This window comes from Rattus norvegicus, chromosome 1, assembly GCF_036323735.1.
Source record: "Rattus norvegicus strain BN/NHsdMcwi chromosome 1, GRCr8, whole genome shotgun sequence".
NCBI lineage: Eukaryota > Metazoa > Chordata > Mammalia > Rodentia > Muridae > Rattus > Rattus norvegicus.
In genome coordinates, this window is record NC_086019.1 from 169,509,335 (window position 1) to 169,524,715 (window position 15,381).

A 15,381-nucleotide genomic window follows, 5' to 3' on the forward strand; every position below is an offset into this window, starting at 1 on the left:
AGTCAGTAAAACTTGTTGAAGTTAGTAGGGAGGTGAAAAAAAATGAAAATTAAGAGTTACAGGTTTCTGGCTTGTTTGAAAGAGGCATTATATCACAGACTAAGAGATGAAATAGTTTAGGTCTGGGCTGGAGGGAGATGAAGTAATGAGGTATCTTACATTTGAGATGTCAGTGATCTATCAAGGGATGTTAATAAAATATGAGTAAAAACCTACGGATGGAACAATGAACACCAGCATCCCATAATTAGTTGAAAAGGAGGACAGTTAGTGTGGTCAAAGGGGGTATACACTGAGCAAAAAAGGAATGGGAAACTGACGGAAAGAACGAACACCCAGGTTCACAGAAGCTAGATGTTTGTGAATGTCTGACAGTTGAAATTAAAACCTGAATGCTGCTTTGGTGTAGCCAAGAAGGGGAAAATAAAATGTAAATTTACAAATAATTTACAAAAAAAAAAATCACTGAAGCAAAAATTTAAAGCAAAATTTGTAACACCTATTTATTTTGTTGAGGAGCTTTGCCAATAAGAACATTTAAAACATTTAAAATTTTCAAACTTGAACTTTCCTTAGAATAGTTATATAGATTGTCACCAACCTGTTCTTTTTTTTTTTTTTGGTTCTTTTTTTCGGAGCTGGGGACCGAACCCAGGGCCTTGCGCTTCCTAGGCAAGCGCTCTACCACTGAGCTAAATCCCCAACCCATCACCAACCTGTTCTTAAACAAGAAAGCCCATAAAACACTGAGAAGTGTATAACTGGATAGAATGTCAGGGAGACCATTGCACTTCAGTGCCAGGGGAAGAAAGACTAAACGATTAGCACAAAGGTCTCATTTCAGTGAACGAAGAAGCAGCTGGAAGAGAAAGAGCATACGGTCAGTGCAGAGGTGGTAAGCATTAGGTGGGACTGCTGGTGTCAGTAATGCAGACTGAATCTTCTCGCCCTGCTTTCACATCTCAAGCTGGAAAGAGGAAGGAGAGATGGGGTTGGGGTGAGACAAAATGCTGGTTATAGCATCTTGTTGGGGATCTCGAAGTAGAAGTTTGGAGACCTGAGTTTGATGGCTCACAGGGTTGGGAGTCCAGTCCTGCTCACAGCATTTGAGGGTTAGGGAGAAGCTATCTGCAGCAGGCAACAGTTAAGAGTTCATCAGGGCTTCCATTGAGGAATAACGAGAAACTGAGCCTTCCCTTGTAGTACAGGAAACAGTTCTGCTTTCTCGTCAGGGCAGGGAAGGGTCAAGGGTTGAGTAGAGTCTTCAGTAGGGCTGGGAAGTTGGGTGTTCCCCAACCTGTCACAGGATCCCAGCCAGGACCAGAGCAGAAACCCTGACCCTCCACTTCTTCATTCAGACAGGACTCATGGCAGCCATGGGTTACCTGGGAGGAGATGGTGGCATCAGACCTGGGCCTGCTGGTACCAGTACTCCTAGACTGCACCTTATTCATATTCATGTCACGGAGGCAATCCCATATAGTAAAAGCACCCCAAGTCCATGGTAGCCCTTCTCATATCCTATGACAATATCCACCCTCTTTCCTCCAACACTTACATCAAAGAGTCCTGCCCCATGCTGCTGATAGAGCCTGGGATTGAGAAAGCCTAGAGGGGGGCGGCCATTGAGGAGTCTGTGCTCATTTATCAAGGATAAAATTCCCCCAAACACTGGAGTAGAGGCCTGCAAGATGAAGATGCAAAAATAGGTCAGGGTTTTAGCGGGATTAGACTTCTGAGGGATGATGCTTGCAAAGATCAGAAGTCTCTGAGGAGTCAGGGGTTCTGGGTTCAAGATTTTGTAGATGGAGGAGCGAGGGTAGTTCCTGAGTAGAGGGTTTACAGCAAAGCTGATGCTCACCGAGGTTCCAGATACCCACGGAATGGGGACCATGTTGCTGACCACCCAGTAGCCATCAGAAAGCGCGGCAACATCTGGGTAAGCACGGCCACTAGCATTGAAGTAACTAGATGGTGGTAGATGAGAGCTGGACTTCAAGAACTGGGCTACTGCTTCCTCCTGAAGGACATTTCTGAGTGTGAGCGTTGGCCAGAAGTCTGCTCAGCAAGCCGCTGAACTGAGGACAATTCCCCTGACCACCAACCCTCAACCTCCACAAATCCATAGGAATATCCACAAACCTGGTATGAAGGCTGTGGGAAAACATTGCTGAAGCCTCCACCACTGATATAGTCAACTACTTCATTTGTGACAAGGAAAGGATTCTTGAAGGAGGTTCCTCCTACTGTAGTGACATAGGGGCTAAGGAGAAGACAGCATTCAGATAGCGGGTGTACTGGCTGGTTGGTTTTGTGTGATACAAAGATCTAAGTGATGAAGGAGGCTCAATTGAGGAAATGCCTCCATGAGATCCAGCCATAGGGCATTTTCTTAGCGATCAATGAGGGAGGGCCCAGCCCACTGTGGAGAGTGACATCCCTGGGCTGGTGGTCCTGGGTTCTATCAGAAGGCAGGCTGAGCAAGCCATGAGGATCAAGCCGGTAATCTCCATGGCCTCACATCAGCTCCTGTTTCCTGTTTCCAGGTTCCAGCCCTGCTTGAGTTCCTGTCCTGACTTCCTCCAATGATGGATTGTGATCTGGAAGTGTAAGCCAAATAAACCCTTTCCTCCCCAACTTGCTTTTTTTGTCATGGTGTTTCATCACAGCAATAAAACTCTGACTAAGACAATGGGTGATGTCCAAGATGTGTGGAGGTGAGTGGGTACGGTCTGGGTCTTACTGGAAAGGAGAGTAAGACTATGGGAGCCTGTGTACCGACAGACTGGATGCCTTCAAGACATGGCTGGAATTAATTGTATATACTTTTCTGCCTAAAAACCAAACCCTAACAACTAAGGGAACAAAACAACATATTCTGCTGTCACAGCCTGGGATATACAGGAAGAAAAGGGAAGGGAGCACAGGAACCCCAACAGGTAATGCTGAAGGCTGAGCCATAGCAGCTCCTGGTGGCATCAAAGTCACACATGAAAGAGTGGGGTACTTACCTAGAAGCAGGGAAGCTAGGACGGAACTTGTGTCTTCCGGAGACAGACCAACACCCAGCTCCAGTGTCACCTGGGAAAGACATATTAAGTATTCAGATCAGATGGGAAGAGCTTGGGGTGTAGGCTTATATATACCCGAGAAGAAATGTATATGCCACCTCACAGATCTCAGGTCATGTCAGTAGACCCTGCTAAGACTGAGTTCCTATTATGAGTCAGAAACCAGGTTGAAGGGTCAGCTGGGATAAAGCCTGCTGCTTGGTAGGTGGGATGTCTTAATTTTATGGTAGGAGGTTACCTGAGGCAAAAAGGAGGGTGAGACCCCGAGCAGCAGCCTTCATGAACTCAGTGTTGACTCTCTGGATGTAGACACTGCTGAGGGAGTCTTCATCGTCTCCGTAACTCACAGTATGTACATGCGGCAAGGATGACTCATTGCTAAGAAGCAGGAGCCATTGTAAGAAGGGCTCCTGTGCCTCATGGCGGCCTGAATTGTTTTAAAAGAAGGGATAGGAGTGGTCATTGGATGGTTGCCAGCCCATGGCGTCCCCTTGATAAAATGAAGCAGCTATCAGCAGTCTACTCCAACCCATTTTCCCATCCCCCAACTTTGCAATACCAGGGCTACTGTAGACCCAAGTGGAGATATTGGCACCAGCACTCATCAGGTATTCCACATCTAGACTGGCCTCGATGCCCGCTCGGCCTCGCCCCTGCTTTCCAACCACTCTTGCTACTGAGGCCTGGTGTGCAAAACTGCTACCAAACAGGCGCATGAACTCAGTCAGATCCGAGTTATGGAAGTACTGTTCCAGGAACTGTGGAAACATCCAAATCAGGAGTTGTAGATCAGAGAGTGAGGCCCAGGGTAGTGAAGCACTGAAGATATCTTGAAGAGGTTGTGATGACCCCAGGGTTTTGCATGGCTCACCTGGGCACAGGCCTGGCTATTGTTGGTGGTGCCAGAGCCCACATCTCGGGCTGTCAGGTTATATCGCTGACGAAGCACAGATGGAGTCACTCCCAGGTGCAGGCCAACAGGTCCCACTCCTTGTGGCTCTGGACGTTGTCTCGGAGATGATAAAGGGGGGAAACGGTGCAGCCCCGCCACTGTGGAAAGGGTCAGGCTTAAGGAGGTCTCACAGGTACTACCACCCACTTCACTACCGGAAACACTCCATGCCTCCTGTGTTATCTAAACTTCTTCAGCCTGTAGCTCTGCCCCCCCCAACCCCCAACCTCCACCAACCCCATTGGGTTTACCAAAGTCCACATGAGGGGCCAAGGCCTGGGGGAGCTGATAGGGATGTGGGGACCTTATAATGTGGGTCTTTGCAGGTCCCCCTACATAGCGATGAAACTCAGCCCCAGGAAGCAGCAGCTCAGCCTGCCTGGAAGTAAGAAAACAGAAACCATGGAGAGGTGCTGTAGAGCTGGCCGGAGCCCTACTTACCACCCAATCATTATCTCTGTACGCATTAGCAATACCCACAGGCTCTCAGCAAGCTTTAAACTCCCCCATTTGGGGGTATCTTGTCTCCTTGGTGGGAAATGGATTCTATGGGGCAATCATTACTTCTCACCGGACACTCAGCCAGCAAGTCAGAAAGTCCTGGGTGGTCACTGAATGGCAGTCCCGGGCTCCAGCTGCCAAGAGCCACTTTTGGACAGTGCAGAGGGTCAGTGGTGATGGTTGGACCAGCTCAGCTACATCCTCTAGGGTGAGGTACTTTCCTGCAGGGATTCAGAAGGGGATCTTGTCTTCATTTCAGGCTTTCCTGGGTTGTCTGGATGTCAATCAGGAGACATCAAAACTTCCCCAAGTGCTAGGCATATTGGGAGTCCAAGGGAAGAAAGGCTGAAGAGACATGAAATGTCATGGCCAGGAAATATGCACAGCATGTATTGCCCCGGTCACAAAAATTCAAGGAGGTTAATAAACTTTAAATGTCCCATTTTTAAGCTTCTCTTCAAAAAGATTTTCCCAGACTTTCTGAGTCAATTATACAGAACCTTCTAATTTAGCTCAGCTTCATACTTGTTGATTTTAAACAGCATAATGGTGAGTCATTCTTTCCTGCACGTGAGGAGCTTCCTGGGTGATCTGAGGATGCCCCTCCCGCCTCCCACCTCCATTCTGCACACACACACACACACACACACACACACACACACACACACACACACACACAAAACCTTGCCTCATCATATGGGACTTTACGCCGGAGAGGATTCAATCCAGCCTGACCATCATAGAGAATGCTCTAGAATAGAGTGGGAAGTGCTCTGGGGAGTGTGGTGAAGAAGAGGAAACTACAAACCAGTCAGGGTGCTGGGCAATAATCCAAGAAAGAGAATAAACAACTGAGTTGGCAGCAAGAGGGATGGCCAGATTGGATTAATCCAAAGACAATTGAGGACTTGAACTAGCAACAGAGGAGGGTGTGGGAGTAGCTATGATAGAGGGGGAAGGATCATGATTTGATGATCACGTATACACACTAAGTGCTATTTCTCCATTTGCTAGCTGGTCAGGAGAAGCCAACATTTCAAACTAGATCTGATTATAAGTCATGTGCTCCTAAACACAAGTTCCCCACTCACCATCTTACTGGCACCTGAACCTAGGGCTTTGCATTTGCTCCATGAGCACCCTATCAATGAGCTAGCTAAACCTCTAAACAAATTTTTTTTCAATCTTGACAATCTTGCTACACTGCCCAGGCAGGCCTTGGATTCAATATCTTCCTGTTTCAGCCCAAATAGCAAGGATTATTACCTCATGCTACTAGGCCTTGATTTGTTCTTAGATTTAATTCTGGAGAACTAAGGCAAAAATGGGGTGGGGGTGTATATAAATGTGGCAGTTACTACCATTTGTCTGTCATACCAGAAACATGACCCTACATGATGTGCACCAGCCAGTGCCTGCCTGGTCCTGCCTCCCATTTCCTGCCCCCACTTCTGATAGGCACCATATCGAGGAGAGCTGGGATCCGACACAGCCTGCACCAGCTCCGAGAGTCTGTCCAGGTTCTGCTGTTTCAGCGCAAAAGTAAGACTCAGCTCTTCCTCGGGATCCACTCGGCCCAGTGACACCCAGCCTGGAGGCAGCCTACAGGGTCAGGGACATGATTTGGTTAGGCCACAGATGGGAAATCCAGATCATGGAAAGTTTGGGATAAAGAGCTGAGACTTCGGGTGGAATCCTAGATGCAGATAAGTATCATAGGAGGTAAATGACAAGAGATTAAGCTGAGGGGGGGGGGGGGCGAATAAGTACAGAGTGGGTACTAGGCACAGCTGAGGACGAGGAAAGCTAGGACCAAGCATATGCAGAGGCGGGTATGGAGAAGGCACCTGTAGTACTAAATCAACTCACATCCACCGTTGGTCCGGCTCGGGGCTGTGAGTGCATTTGCCGGCGATGACGAGAGCAAGGAGTCCTAGGAAGCTGCAGGGACAGCAGGTGGGTTTCATGAGGAGCTGGACCCTCACGGTATTCTCTCTACAACATGTAATTCCCTCTAATGTAATCCCCTTTAGCTACCCTCCCCACCTCAGTTTCTCACCGGGCTTGGAGTCCCATTTTGGCTTTCAGGCTGATCTATAGTCATGTGATAAGTCACATGAGCACGATCCGGCACCTCCCCCATTTCCCTGCCTAGTAACTAGTGACGTTGCTGAGTCCTCTCTCCCAAATGAGCCTGAGTGCTGGGGCTGCTACTGGAATTCTAAGCTGTGTTGAGCATCTAAGCTCAGGGCTTCTCCTCACCTGCTGCCTAAGTCTGCCTCTCCTGGAATCACAAAAGAGTGGGCTCTGAAGCCCTATAGGTGTGGGCTACTCTCCTGGCTGTAGAATATTAGCAAAACAAGCTCTCAGAGCCTAGGTTTTCTTCATGTAAAATTCAATGACTGTTAGACAAAAGCAATGTGCCTCGTACTTAGGAGTAAAAACGGACAGTGCAATAAAGCAAGCAAATGGAACCAAGACTGATTTGGCAAAGATTCAACTAATGTGAGCTCTTATGAATGTGGGCATTTCATGGTTCTGAGGTGTGTGTGTGTGTGTGTGTGTGTGTGTGTGTACGTGTGTGTGCACGCGTGGAGGCCAGTAGAATTGGGGGTTTCTTCACTTACCTGCTCTTAATAATCACCACATTGAATTCTCAGGCTTAGAACCCTAGACTGCTTCCTACTTAGCCAGTCTCTGCAGGAAACTGCTACAGCTCAAGTCCTGACCACTTTAGAGGGAAAAGCTGCAGAGGGCCCAAAGCTAGGCTTTTGAGCTCCCAGTGCCATACTCCCAATGTCCTGATCTGCTCCCTCCCGCTGGGCCTCCTTAGCTACTGTGCCAGGTATCCACAGTGCTATGCCAGTGACTTCTGGTTACCCTGACAGAACAAAGCCAGAGGCTGGATACAAACTGCAGTTTATTAAGGCTCCAGAGTGAGAATTGGCACTTGTTCTGGGCAGGGGCAGGGACGTCAGAAGAACCCAAGAGTTAGGCCCAAACAGGTTGGAGGGACCTCCTCCATCCCCCTACCCCCCAATAAATAAAGTCTCAGCTCCATCGCAGGGTGCTGGTGCAGGGCAGGAAGTCTTGGCTGAAGAGAACCCAAGGCGGTTGCCTCTTTCTTATTTCTCTCCACACTGGATCTGGCCACAGGTCAGTGACCAACAGGCCCTTTGTGGTCCTAGTGCTGAGGGGACTGTGGAGAAATGTGGGACCTGTCCCAACTACAAGAGTTTGGGGTGGAGAGCTGGGGACTGGTGGTGGCCTCCCCATGGCCAGTCATGGTCCGAGGCTGCCCAGGGCAGGCTGAGAATGGGGCCTGCTTTGGGGACACTGGACGTGTCCCAGGTCGGGGCCCAGTTAGGGCCACAGCTAGATGCGCAGCTCTGTGTCATCGGGAGGCTCCAGGCCAGACTCTGTGCTGAGTGCTGAAGCTGAGGGGCCCTGGGCTACCCCGAATGGTGAGACAACAGGAGAGCGAGCAGCCAAAGGAGACAGTGAGGGTGAGAAGCTGGGGGACATGGCAGCTGAGGAGAGGGAGCCTTCATGGCTGATAGGGGAGCGGTGAGAGGCTGGTGGGAAGATGGCCCGGGTGGCAGCCGTGCTTGCAGGCTTTGGGGGAACAGACTTGGCTCCTGGGTGGGCCACAGCAGTGATGAGGGGTGGTGGGTCAATACGGGGAGCGGGAGGACATGGACGGGCTTCATCCTTGAGCCGAGCAATCTCTGTGAAGACACTGGCCAGAGGCTGGAACTGAGGGCACCAGCTCAACAGGTAGTCCCAGTTATAGCTGCCACGGAGCTCTTCCTCACCAGCCACGATGGCCGTCAGCGCTCCAGCTACACATGGCTTCCCATCTGCTGGGAAGCCATAGTCCCCAGTGGGTGCAGGGCTCAGGCCACAGCCCCCCAGGAAGGCTGTAGCAGTGGCTGGAGGCCCCTCCTCTCGGTACAGAGTGGCTCCTGCGCCTGGCAGCAGCAGCCCTGCCTTCCTGCCCTTGTACCAGGTGTCAGGGGCAGGAGGCTCGCAAGACGTGTCACTCAGTCCATCTGCATCCTGCTGGATGCCCGAGTCAGGGCCTCGGGCGGCCAGGGAGGAGGCCACACTGGCCACACGGGGAAACTCGTTGATCATGCGTATCTCATCATCCTCTGCAGCCTCTGCTGAGCCTCGGCCACTTGAATGTGAAGGGTCCAAGGAGCCACCACGGGGGTAGGGACCTCCAGCTCCTGGCCCACCATAGCTGGGAAGAGTCTGATGATACAGGTGTTCAGAGGGTGGTGGACTGGGGGGTTCCCGACCCAGTTTCTGTAAAGAGCTACTGGCTATGGGTGCTGTCTGTGACATTGGGCCAGGGGCTGCCTCAGCCTTGCGGCTCCGTGCCCGAACAAGGCCCAGGACAAGAGCTGCCAGGGCCAGCACCACCACAACTCCCAAAGAAGCTGCCACAGCCCCAACCAATAGCAAGTTGAGGTCAGGTGCCAGGCCTAGAGCAGTGTGGGTAATATCCACAGTCACAGGCACTGTGGCACTCCGCGATCCAGGCAGAGGCCCTCTCGCTACTACCTCCAGCCTTAACTCCCGCGGTGCTTCACGTCGGGTCCGGCCCCCACCCCCAGAGGTGGCTGTTCCACTTCCTGGTGCCCGACTGTCCACTCGCAAGTACAAAGCACCTGTTGTCTGGTTGATACCAAAATAGGGGGAAGAGGTAGCCAGCGAATAGAGCACCAGACCATCAGCACCTCCGTCCTCATCTGTGGCCTGCACATGGCCCAGGCTGTGGCCACGCTGGGCACCTTCAGGCACTTGGAAATGGAAAGATGGAGCCAGGAATACAGGGTCATATTCATCTTCTCCAGTGATCAGCACCGACACGGTGACAGAAGCCGAGAGATTCCCAGCATCAGCAGCGCCCACTAGTAGACGGAAGCTTCCTGTGTGCTCATAGTCAAAAGGTACCCGTGCCCGCAATTCCCCTGTTGAGCTGTTCAGTGAGAATGCCTCACGACCCTCGGGCCCTGGCACTGCCTCCAACAGTGTGTATCGGAGTCTACCAAAAGTCCCAGCATCCCCATCCATTGCATGTAGCGTGGTCACAAGAGTGCCTGGAGGCTGATTCTCAGCAAGGCTAGTACTGAGCAGGCTCAATGGGAAGGCTGGACCATGGTCATTCACATCCTGGACCTCAACTGTCACCGGTACCAGAGCAAAGTGTGTTCCAGCAGGGTCAGCTGCCTGCACCACAAGCTGATGTTGAGCCTGGGTTTCGCAGTCCAGAGGGTGGGCCAGCCTCAGAGCACCCGAGTTCTCATCCAGCTCAAAGAGGCCTAAAGGATCACCCGAGCTAAGGGTGAAATGCACAAGGCCATGAGGTCCAGGGTCAGCATCAGAGGCCTCCACATGCAATAGCTCAGCTCCAACAGGCATGTCCTCAGGTACTGTCACACGGTAGGATGCTCGAGTAAAGACAGGTGGGTTGTCATTGACATCCAGTACAGTGACAGTCACGGGCACGGCTGAACTGCGGGGTGGCTGTCCCCGGTCAGCTGCGGTCACAGTTAAATTGTACTGTGTCAGGCTTTCAAAGTCTAGAGGCTCAAGCAACACTAGGCAGCCCAAAGCCTGGGGACCTGGCCCAACACCGTCCCCAACCTCAGCCAGGCGGGGTTCCAGCTGGAAAACTCGGCCCCGATTGCCACTGATAATGCTGTAGTCTACAGTAGCATGGCTGCGGCTTCCATCAGCATCTATGGCCTCCAGGGTGAGCAGGGTGGAACCAGGGGGTAAATCTTCAGACACAGCAACACGGTAGTGTGGCAACGTGAAGCTTGGGGCATGGTCATTCTGGTCTTTCAGCTGCACATGCACCGTGGCCTGTGCTGACCGGCCTGGAGCCCCATGGTCTCGTGCTTCCAGCACCACATCTACCACTCCTGGCCCCTCATGGCCCAAGGCCATTGCTCCCACTGTTGTGAACAGAGTTCCTGAGAAGAGAAGGTGAGGGGAAGAAACAAGCATTCAGTGATGTCACTGTGCTAACAAGAGCTATTCTCCAGGGTCTGGGCAATGGCTTTGGGAGTCAGGACTCGTAGGAAGGGCCCATGTGCTGGGACAGTGTGCAGTGTCCTCGGGAATTCAAAGTTCAGGAAACAGCTTCTAGACATACAGTCGGGAGGGACATTTTCTTTTCATCAAAGGTAGGGTGGAATGGATGCCCTCACTGGGTCAGAGATCCAGAAATAATATGATGAAGTAACCAATTTTAGGACTCAGCACCAAATATAGGGGATCGGACAACAATAAAGGGATTGGATTATGGGGAGGACATACCATTGTTAGTGTCGACACTGAAGCCCTCAGCAGGGGAAGCCAGATGGTAGGATATGTGACCATTGGCACCTGAGTCTCTGTCAGTGGCAGAGACGGAGAGAATGGCGCTGCCAGGAGGGGTGTGCTCTAACATCATTACCTGAGGAGCAACAGAAAGTACTCACAGCCAAGCTTCGCAGCTGCCCTATGTCCACCTTAGCCTATAAGCTAGAGCTTGGCTCCATGAACTGACCTTGGTGTCCAGCTCAGAACCATACTCCTTAGCTTTGGGGTAAGAATTGCCCGCCCTCTCCCTTCTCACCACTGGATGCAGAACTTGGATGAAGTTCCCAGGACCTGGAAAGCCAGCGTAAAATGGGACACTCTCCACCCATTCCAAGATCAATCCTAACATCCAGCCTAGTCTAGACACTTCTACCTCTGTTCTATTGCTCCAACAGGAAGAGACCCATACCCAGGTATGGGGACATCAAGACAGAGATGATACCTGGTAGAGGCTCTGTGAGAAGATGGGTACATTGTCATTGACATCTTCCACAAGCACTGTGAGGTTGGCATGGCCCTCATGAGGCCCATCATGTGCCAGCAGCTGTAGGTGGTAGTGGTCACATTGCTCAAAGTCCAGGGGGCCCGTGAGGGAGACACGTCCTCCATATCGGCCAATACTGAAGGGATCCTGGGGTCCAGATGGGCTCAGCACATACCATAGCACTGGTCCAGAATCCACATCATTCCCAGTCACCTGTGCGATCTCTGAGCCCAGCAGTGCATCTGCAAAACACAAGGGAAAGGTGACTGTAGAATTATCCTCATCACCGGAGCCCTCTGCATCTTGCTTTATCCAAATCTTACCTTCTGACACGCGGAGCTCCCAGGGCTGGGGGATGGTGGGGCGATTGTCATTGGTATCGATGACCATCACTGTCAGGGTAGCTGAGCCCACCAATGCTGGGCTTCCTCTGTCTGTGGCCATCAGTACCAGCCTAGACACAGAGCATACTTAGTCAGGGAGCATGGCCTAGAAATAGGAGTGGACCCTGGGATGGATAAGGAGGGTTCAGGACAAAGCTTCACATTGGAAGGATTCAGGGTGTGGCCTGGGGAGTGAGAGAAACCCAAGTCAGGGCTTGCATACACACAGATTTGTGGGGCTTGGACCCAGAGGTGCCGGGTCTCACCGTGTTTCAGCCCAGATTTCCCGGTCCAGGATGGCTGTGGTAGTGATAGTGCCTGTGGCTGGGTCTACATGGAACAAGCCCCGTGCTGGCTGGGATGCAGCCAGACTGTAGGAGATCTGTCCTCCAGAGCCTTGATCCAGGTCGTCTGCTTCCACCTGGTGAGTGTAGAAGATTGCTAACCCTGGCTCGGCCACAAGTCAGTCTGACCAGCCCCGTCCCTTGTTTTCCCATTACAGCCCGCACCTGCAGCAGGGGCCCTTCCAAGGGTCGGGACTCTGGCAGGAAAGCCACGTAGTGAGGCTGCAGGAAACGGGGAGCATTGTCATTGGCATCTTGAAGGGTCAGGGTCAGCACCGAGAAAGCAAAGGCTCCTCCACTCTCTGCCTGTAGCACCAGTCGTAGCCGTGGGTTTGTCTCAAAGTCAAGCCCCTCTGCTGACTGAACTGTGATGGTTCCTGTGGGAGATGGGCTGCATCAGTGATAGCTCCTATCCTTGTTCTGGAGCCTCTTTGTCTAAGGGCAACTGCTCCCACCAAAGAGTCCTCTGGCCCAGAGAACCTGCTCCCCCACCCCCACCCCGGGGCCTTTCCCCTCTCTGTTCTTGTTCCTTACCTGTGCTAGGTTGGATGGAGAAAATCCCTCTCTCATTCCCACTGAGAATGCTATAGGTAATTGGTCCATTTGAGCCTCCTGAATGGACAGCCTTTGGGGAGATAACTGGAGTCCCTGTAGGGAAGACAAGAGAGGAAACGTGGTATTGGTTGGACGACGGTCACTACATTGTCAGTGATTAACCCCAGGCTTTCCAGGGATTCAAATCTGGCACATGTAACCAGAGACCCACCTGGTGGTGCATTTTCACGGAGCACAGCCTCATTATTAGCTCTGGGAAAGCGGGGTCCACGCTCAGGCTCTCCTTGTATCCCAACAATGACCACACCAGTGGCAGAGCGAGCTGGGCGGCCAAGGTCAGTAGCCACGATGAAGAGGACACGATCCCGAGGTCCAAGAGCCGCAGGGGATCGAGCCACACGGATTTCACCAGTGTAAGAGTCCACAGTGGTGCCAGGTGGTGGTGTGCCTGCCAGCCGGTATAGAATGGAGGCATTGGCACCAGCATCTCGATCTTCAGCTCGAAGCGTGGCCAGAGCCAGGGTTGGTTTGTTGAGGCTAGGACCTGGGCGGGGTAGGCGGAGGCGCAGAGGACTGGTGGGGAAAGCGGGTGCGTGATCATTGACATCACGCACCGTGACGGTGATTGGTACTGTAGTGCTCAGAGGCCCAGCAGCTGCACCATCCACTGCAGTCACAGAAAAGGCGTAGCTGGCACAGTGCTCTCTGTCCAAGGCTGTGGCTGTGCTCAGTTCCCCAGAGGTAGGCTCCAGCAGGAAGGCCCCTGCTGTACCTGCACCCAGGTAGTACATCACACGGCCATTGTCCCCCTCATCCGGGTCATGAGCCTGTAGTTGCAGCAGTAGGGTCCCGACAGGTGCATCCTCAGGTACCTCTACAGAATAAGAAGGCACAGGAAAGGCTGGCGCATGGTCATTGGCATCCAGCACTGTCACTGTCACAAGCAAGGTCGCACTAAGGGCTGGCTGGCCTCCATCTCTGGCCTCTATCTGCAGCTGGAATGCAGGCTCTACCTCCCGGTCTAGTGGCCTCGTGGTGCCAAACTCCCCAGAAGTGAGATCTAGTGCAAAGGCTCCTGAAGGGTCCCCACCTGCAGAGAATATGAACACACAAACATGTACGTGTTAGCAGGTGGGGTGCCTTGTAGATAACAGCAGAAAACAAGAGGCAGAAGGGAGCTGGAGGAAAGGAAAAGAACAAAGAAAACAGAAATGTCAAGGGCAAAGAAAGACACTATAAAACACACAGGGTGTGATCTTGGGGGCCCCTGAGTCCTTTGGACCCTTTCAATGTATATATGATATATATCATATATATAATCATATATATATCACATATATCATATGCGTATATTATATATGCCATATATATCATATATATGTATGTATATATGATCAAAGTATTTTCCTAAGACATTGTGTAGTCTTTTCACTCTCCCTTCACAAATGTAAAGTGGGGTTTGTGGCTGCTGCGTGACACTATTACTAGGCTGGCAGAACTTGTATTTGTGTTTTCCAGAATATTCTAGACAGAAAAAAATAAGTGCATTATCAGAAATTCAGTTCCTGCTGGCTACCTTCAGTAACACTTAAGATTACGGCCACCTCAATACTATTCAACAATCTGTCTGAAATCCTAACATTTTCCTGTGCCTATTCAGAAATAGCAAGGGACACCCTTAATTGTTCCTTCATGATATTTAATTTTTTGGTAAGTTTTAATATGAAACACAGCAAATATTGATCCTTAACATGTTACATAAGAACCCTTTAGGATTCTCAAAATGTAAGAGTGTAGCTGGGTTAGTGATATAATCTCAGGTACTCTAAAGCCTGAAATCAGTCATGAGTTCAAGACCAGCCTGAGCAACATAGTTGAGATGCCATTGCATATACACAAAGTTGTAAGAGTCTCCGAAACCAAAGATGTTTGAGGATAATTGACTGTGTGGTATATAAGGAATAGAAGATACAAGAATAAAATATATACAAATATAAGAATAAAAGGAATATAAAAATAAAACATAAGGAAAGGAATAGGGTAAAGTAAATAGGTGTAGAGAAAGAAAAGAGATGGAGGTGCCTGAAGAGGTGCCTCAAATACACTGATGTGCAGGAAAGACACAGAAGCAGCAGAAAGAGACACAGAAACGTTCACAGAAACCGGCAAGGGCCAAGAACCAGGCGTGTAGGCGCTGCCAAGCAGAGTGCTCTTGTGGCACTGGCGACTCTCACCAAGGATGCGGTACTGGAGCTGTCCGTTGAGTCCCCCATCCGGATCAGAGGCTCGTAGTGTGGTAAGGGTTTGGGGGTCCTGGCCTTCTGGCACTTCCAGGGAGAGATGGGTGTTCCCAAAAGTTGGACTATGGTCATTCTCATCTTCCACAGTCACTCGCACTGTGATGTGAGTTAACAGGGGTGGCAAGCCCCTGTCCCGGGCATATACTGTGGAGAAACAAAACCATCAAGATGTACCCTACCCCGTGCCATGGAGAAACCCATAGTACAGTGCACGTATAAAACAGAAAATGTCTATCTCACAGCATACCTTGGGGCACCTGCATGGACATACACAACAATGCCAGAAAACGTTCCTTCCTCCCTATGCCTCATGTTGCCTACATGCAAGATACAGCTTCAGTTGGAGGTGATGAGACAGGAAAGACAATAAATTAGGCATCAAAGCCTGCACTCAACACTCAGGCCTGCTACTT

At 51.0% G+C, this 15,381-nt stretch overlaps 2 protein-coding genes across 4 annotated transcripts in view; both read right to left on the reverse strand.

Moving 5' to 3' along the window:
• Positions 1–481: 481 nt before the first annotated feature.
• Positions 482–6,605, reverse strand: Tpp1 (tripeptidyl peptidase 1). Its single transcript, NM_031357.2, has 13 exons — positions 6,584–6,605; positions 6,394–6,465; positions 5,987–6,126; positions 4,595–4,745; positions 4,275–4,402; positions 3,943–4,121; positions 3,631–3,829; positions 3,310–3,498; positions 3,012–3,081; positions 2,143–2,263; positions 1,862–2,020; positions 1,559–1,684; positions 482–1,385 (listed from the first exon to the last, which is right to left on the reverse strand). The coding sequence occupies exons 1-13, from the start codon at positions 6,598–6,600 to the stop codon at positions 1,245–1,247; spliced, it is 1,692 nt and encodes a 563-aa protein (NP_112647.2). The 5' UTR covers positions 6,601–6,605; the 3' UTR covers positions 482–1,244.
• An 818-nt stretch (positions 6,606–7,423) lies between these two features.
• The window catches only part of Dchs1 (dachsous cadherin-related 1), a 34,032-nt gene continuing 26,074 nt past the window's right edge, over positions 7,424–15,381 (reverse strand). For 2 of the 3 annotated variants that reach the window (XM_006229942.4, XM_039078172.2), the window contains 9 exons: positions 14,903–15,112; positions 12,880–13,758; positions 12,648–12,761; positions 12,279–12,490; positions 12,036–12,190; positions 11,710–11,840; positions 11,345–11,628; positions 10,858–10,996; positions 7,424–10,511 (listed from right to left, as the gene is read on the reverse strand). In XM_006229942.4, the coding sequence (XP_006230004.1) occupies positions 7,900–10,511; positions 10,858–10,996; positions 11,345–11,628; positions 11,710–11,840; positions 12,036–12,190; positions 12,279–12,490; positions 12,648–12,761; positions 12,880–13,758; positions 14,903–15,112 (4,736 nt within the window). In that variant the 3' untranslated portion in view covers positions 7,424–7,899. The remainder of the gene's footprint in view (positions 10,512–10,857; positions 10,997–11,344; positions 11,629–11,709; positions 11,841–12,035; positions 12,191–12,278; positions 12,491–12,647; positions 12,762–12,879; positions 13,759–14,902; positions 15,113–15,381) is intronic. The other variant, NM_001107544.2, reaches the window with a different exon arrangement.

What these genes read in the sequence shown, in the direction of transcription:
- Tpp1 (NM_031357.2), bottom strand. An exon ending in GGCCCCTCATGTGGACTTTG is followed by an intron (nt 4,122 to 4,274) that starts GTAAACCCAATG and finishes CCCTTTCCACAG; the next exon opens with TGGCGGGGCTGCACCGTTTC. An exon ending in ATAGCCAGGCCTGTGCCCAG is followed by an intron (nt 3,830 to 3,942) that starts GTGAGCCATGCA and finishes ATGTTTCCACAG; the next exon opens with TTCCTGGAACAGTACTTCCA.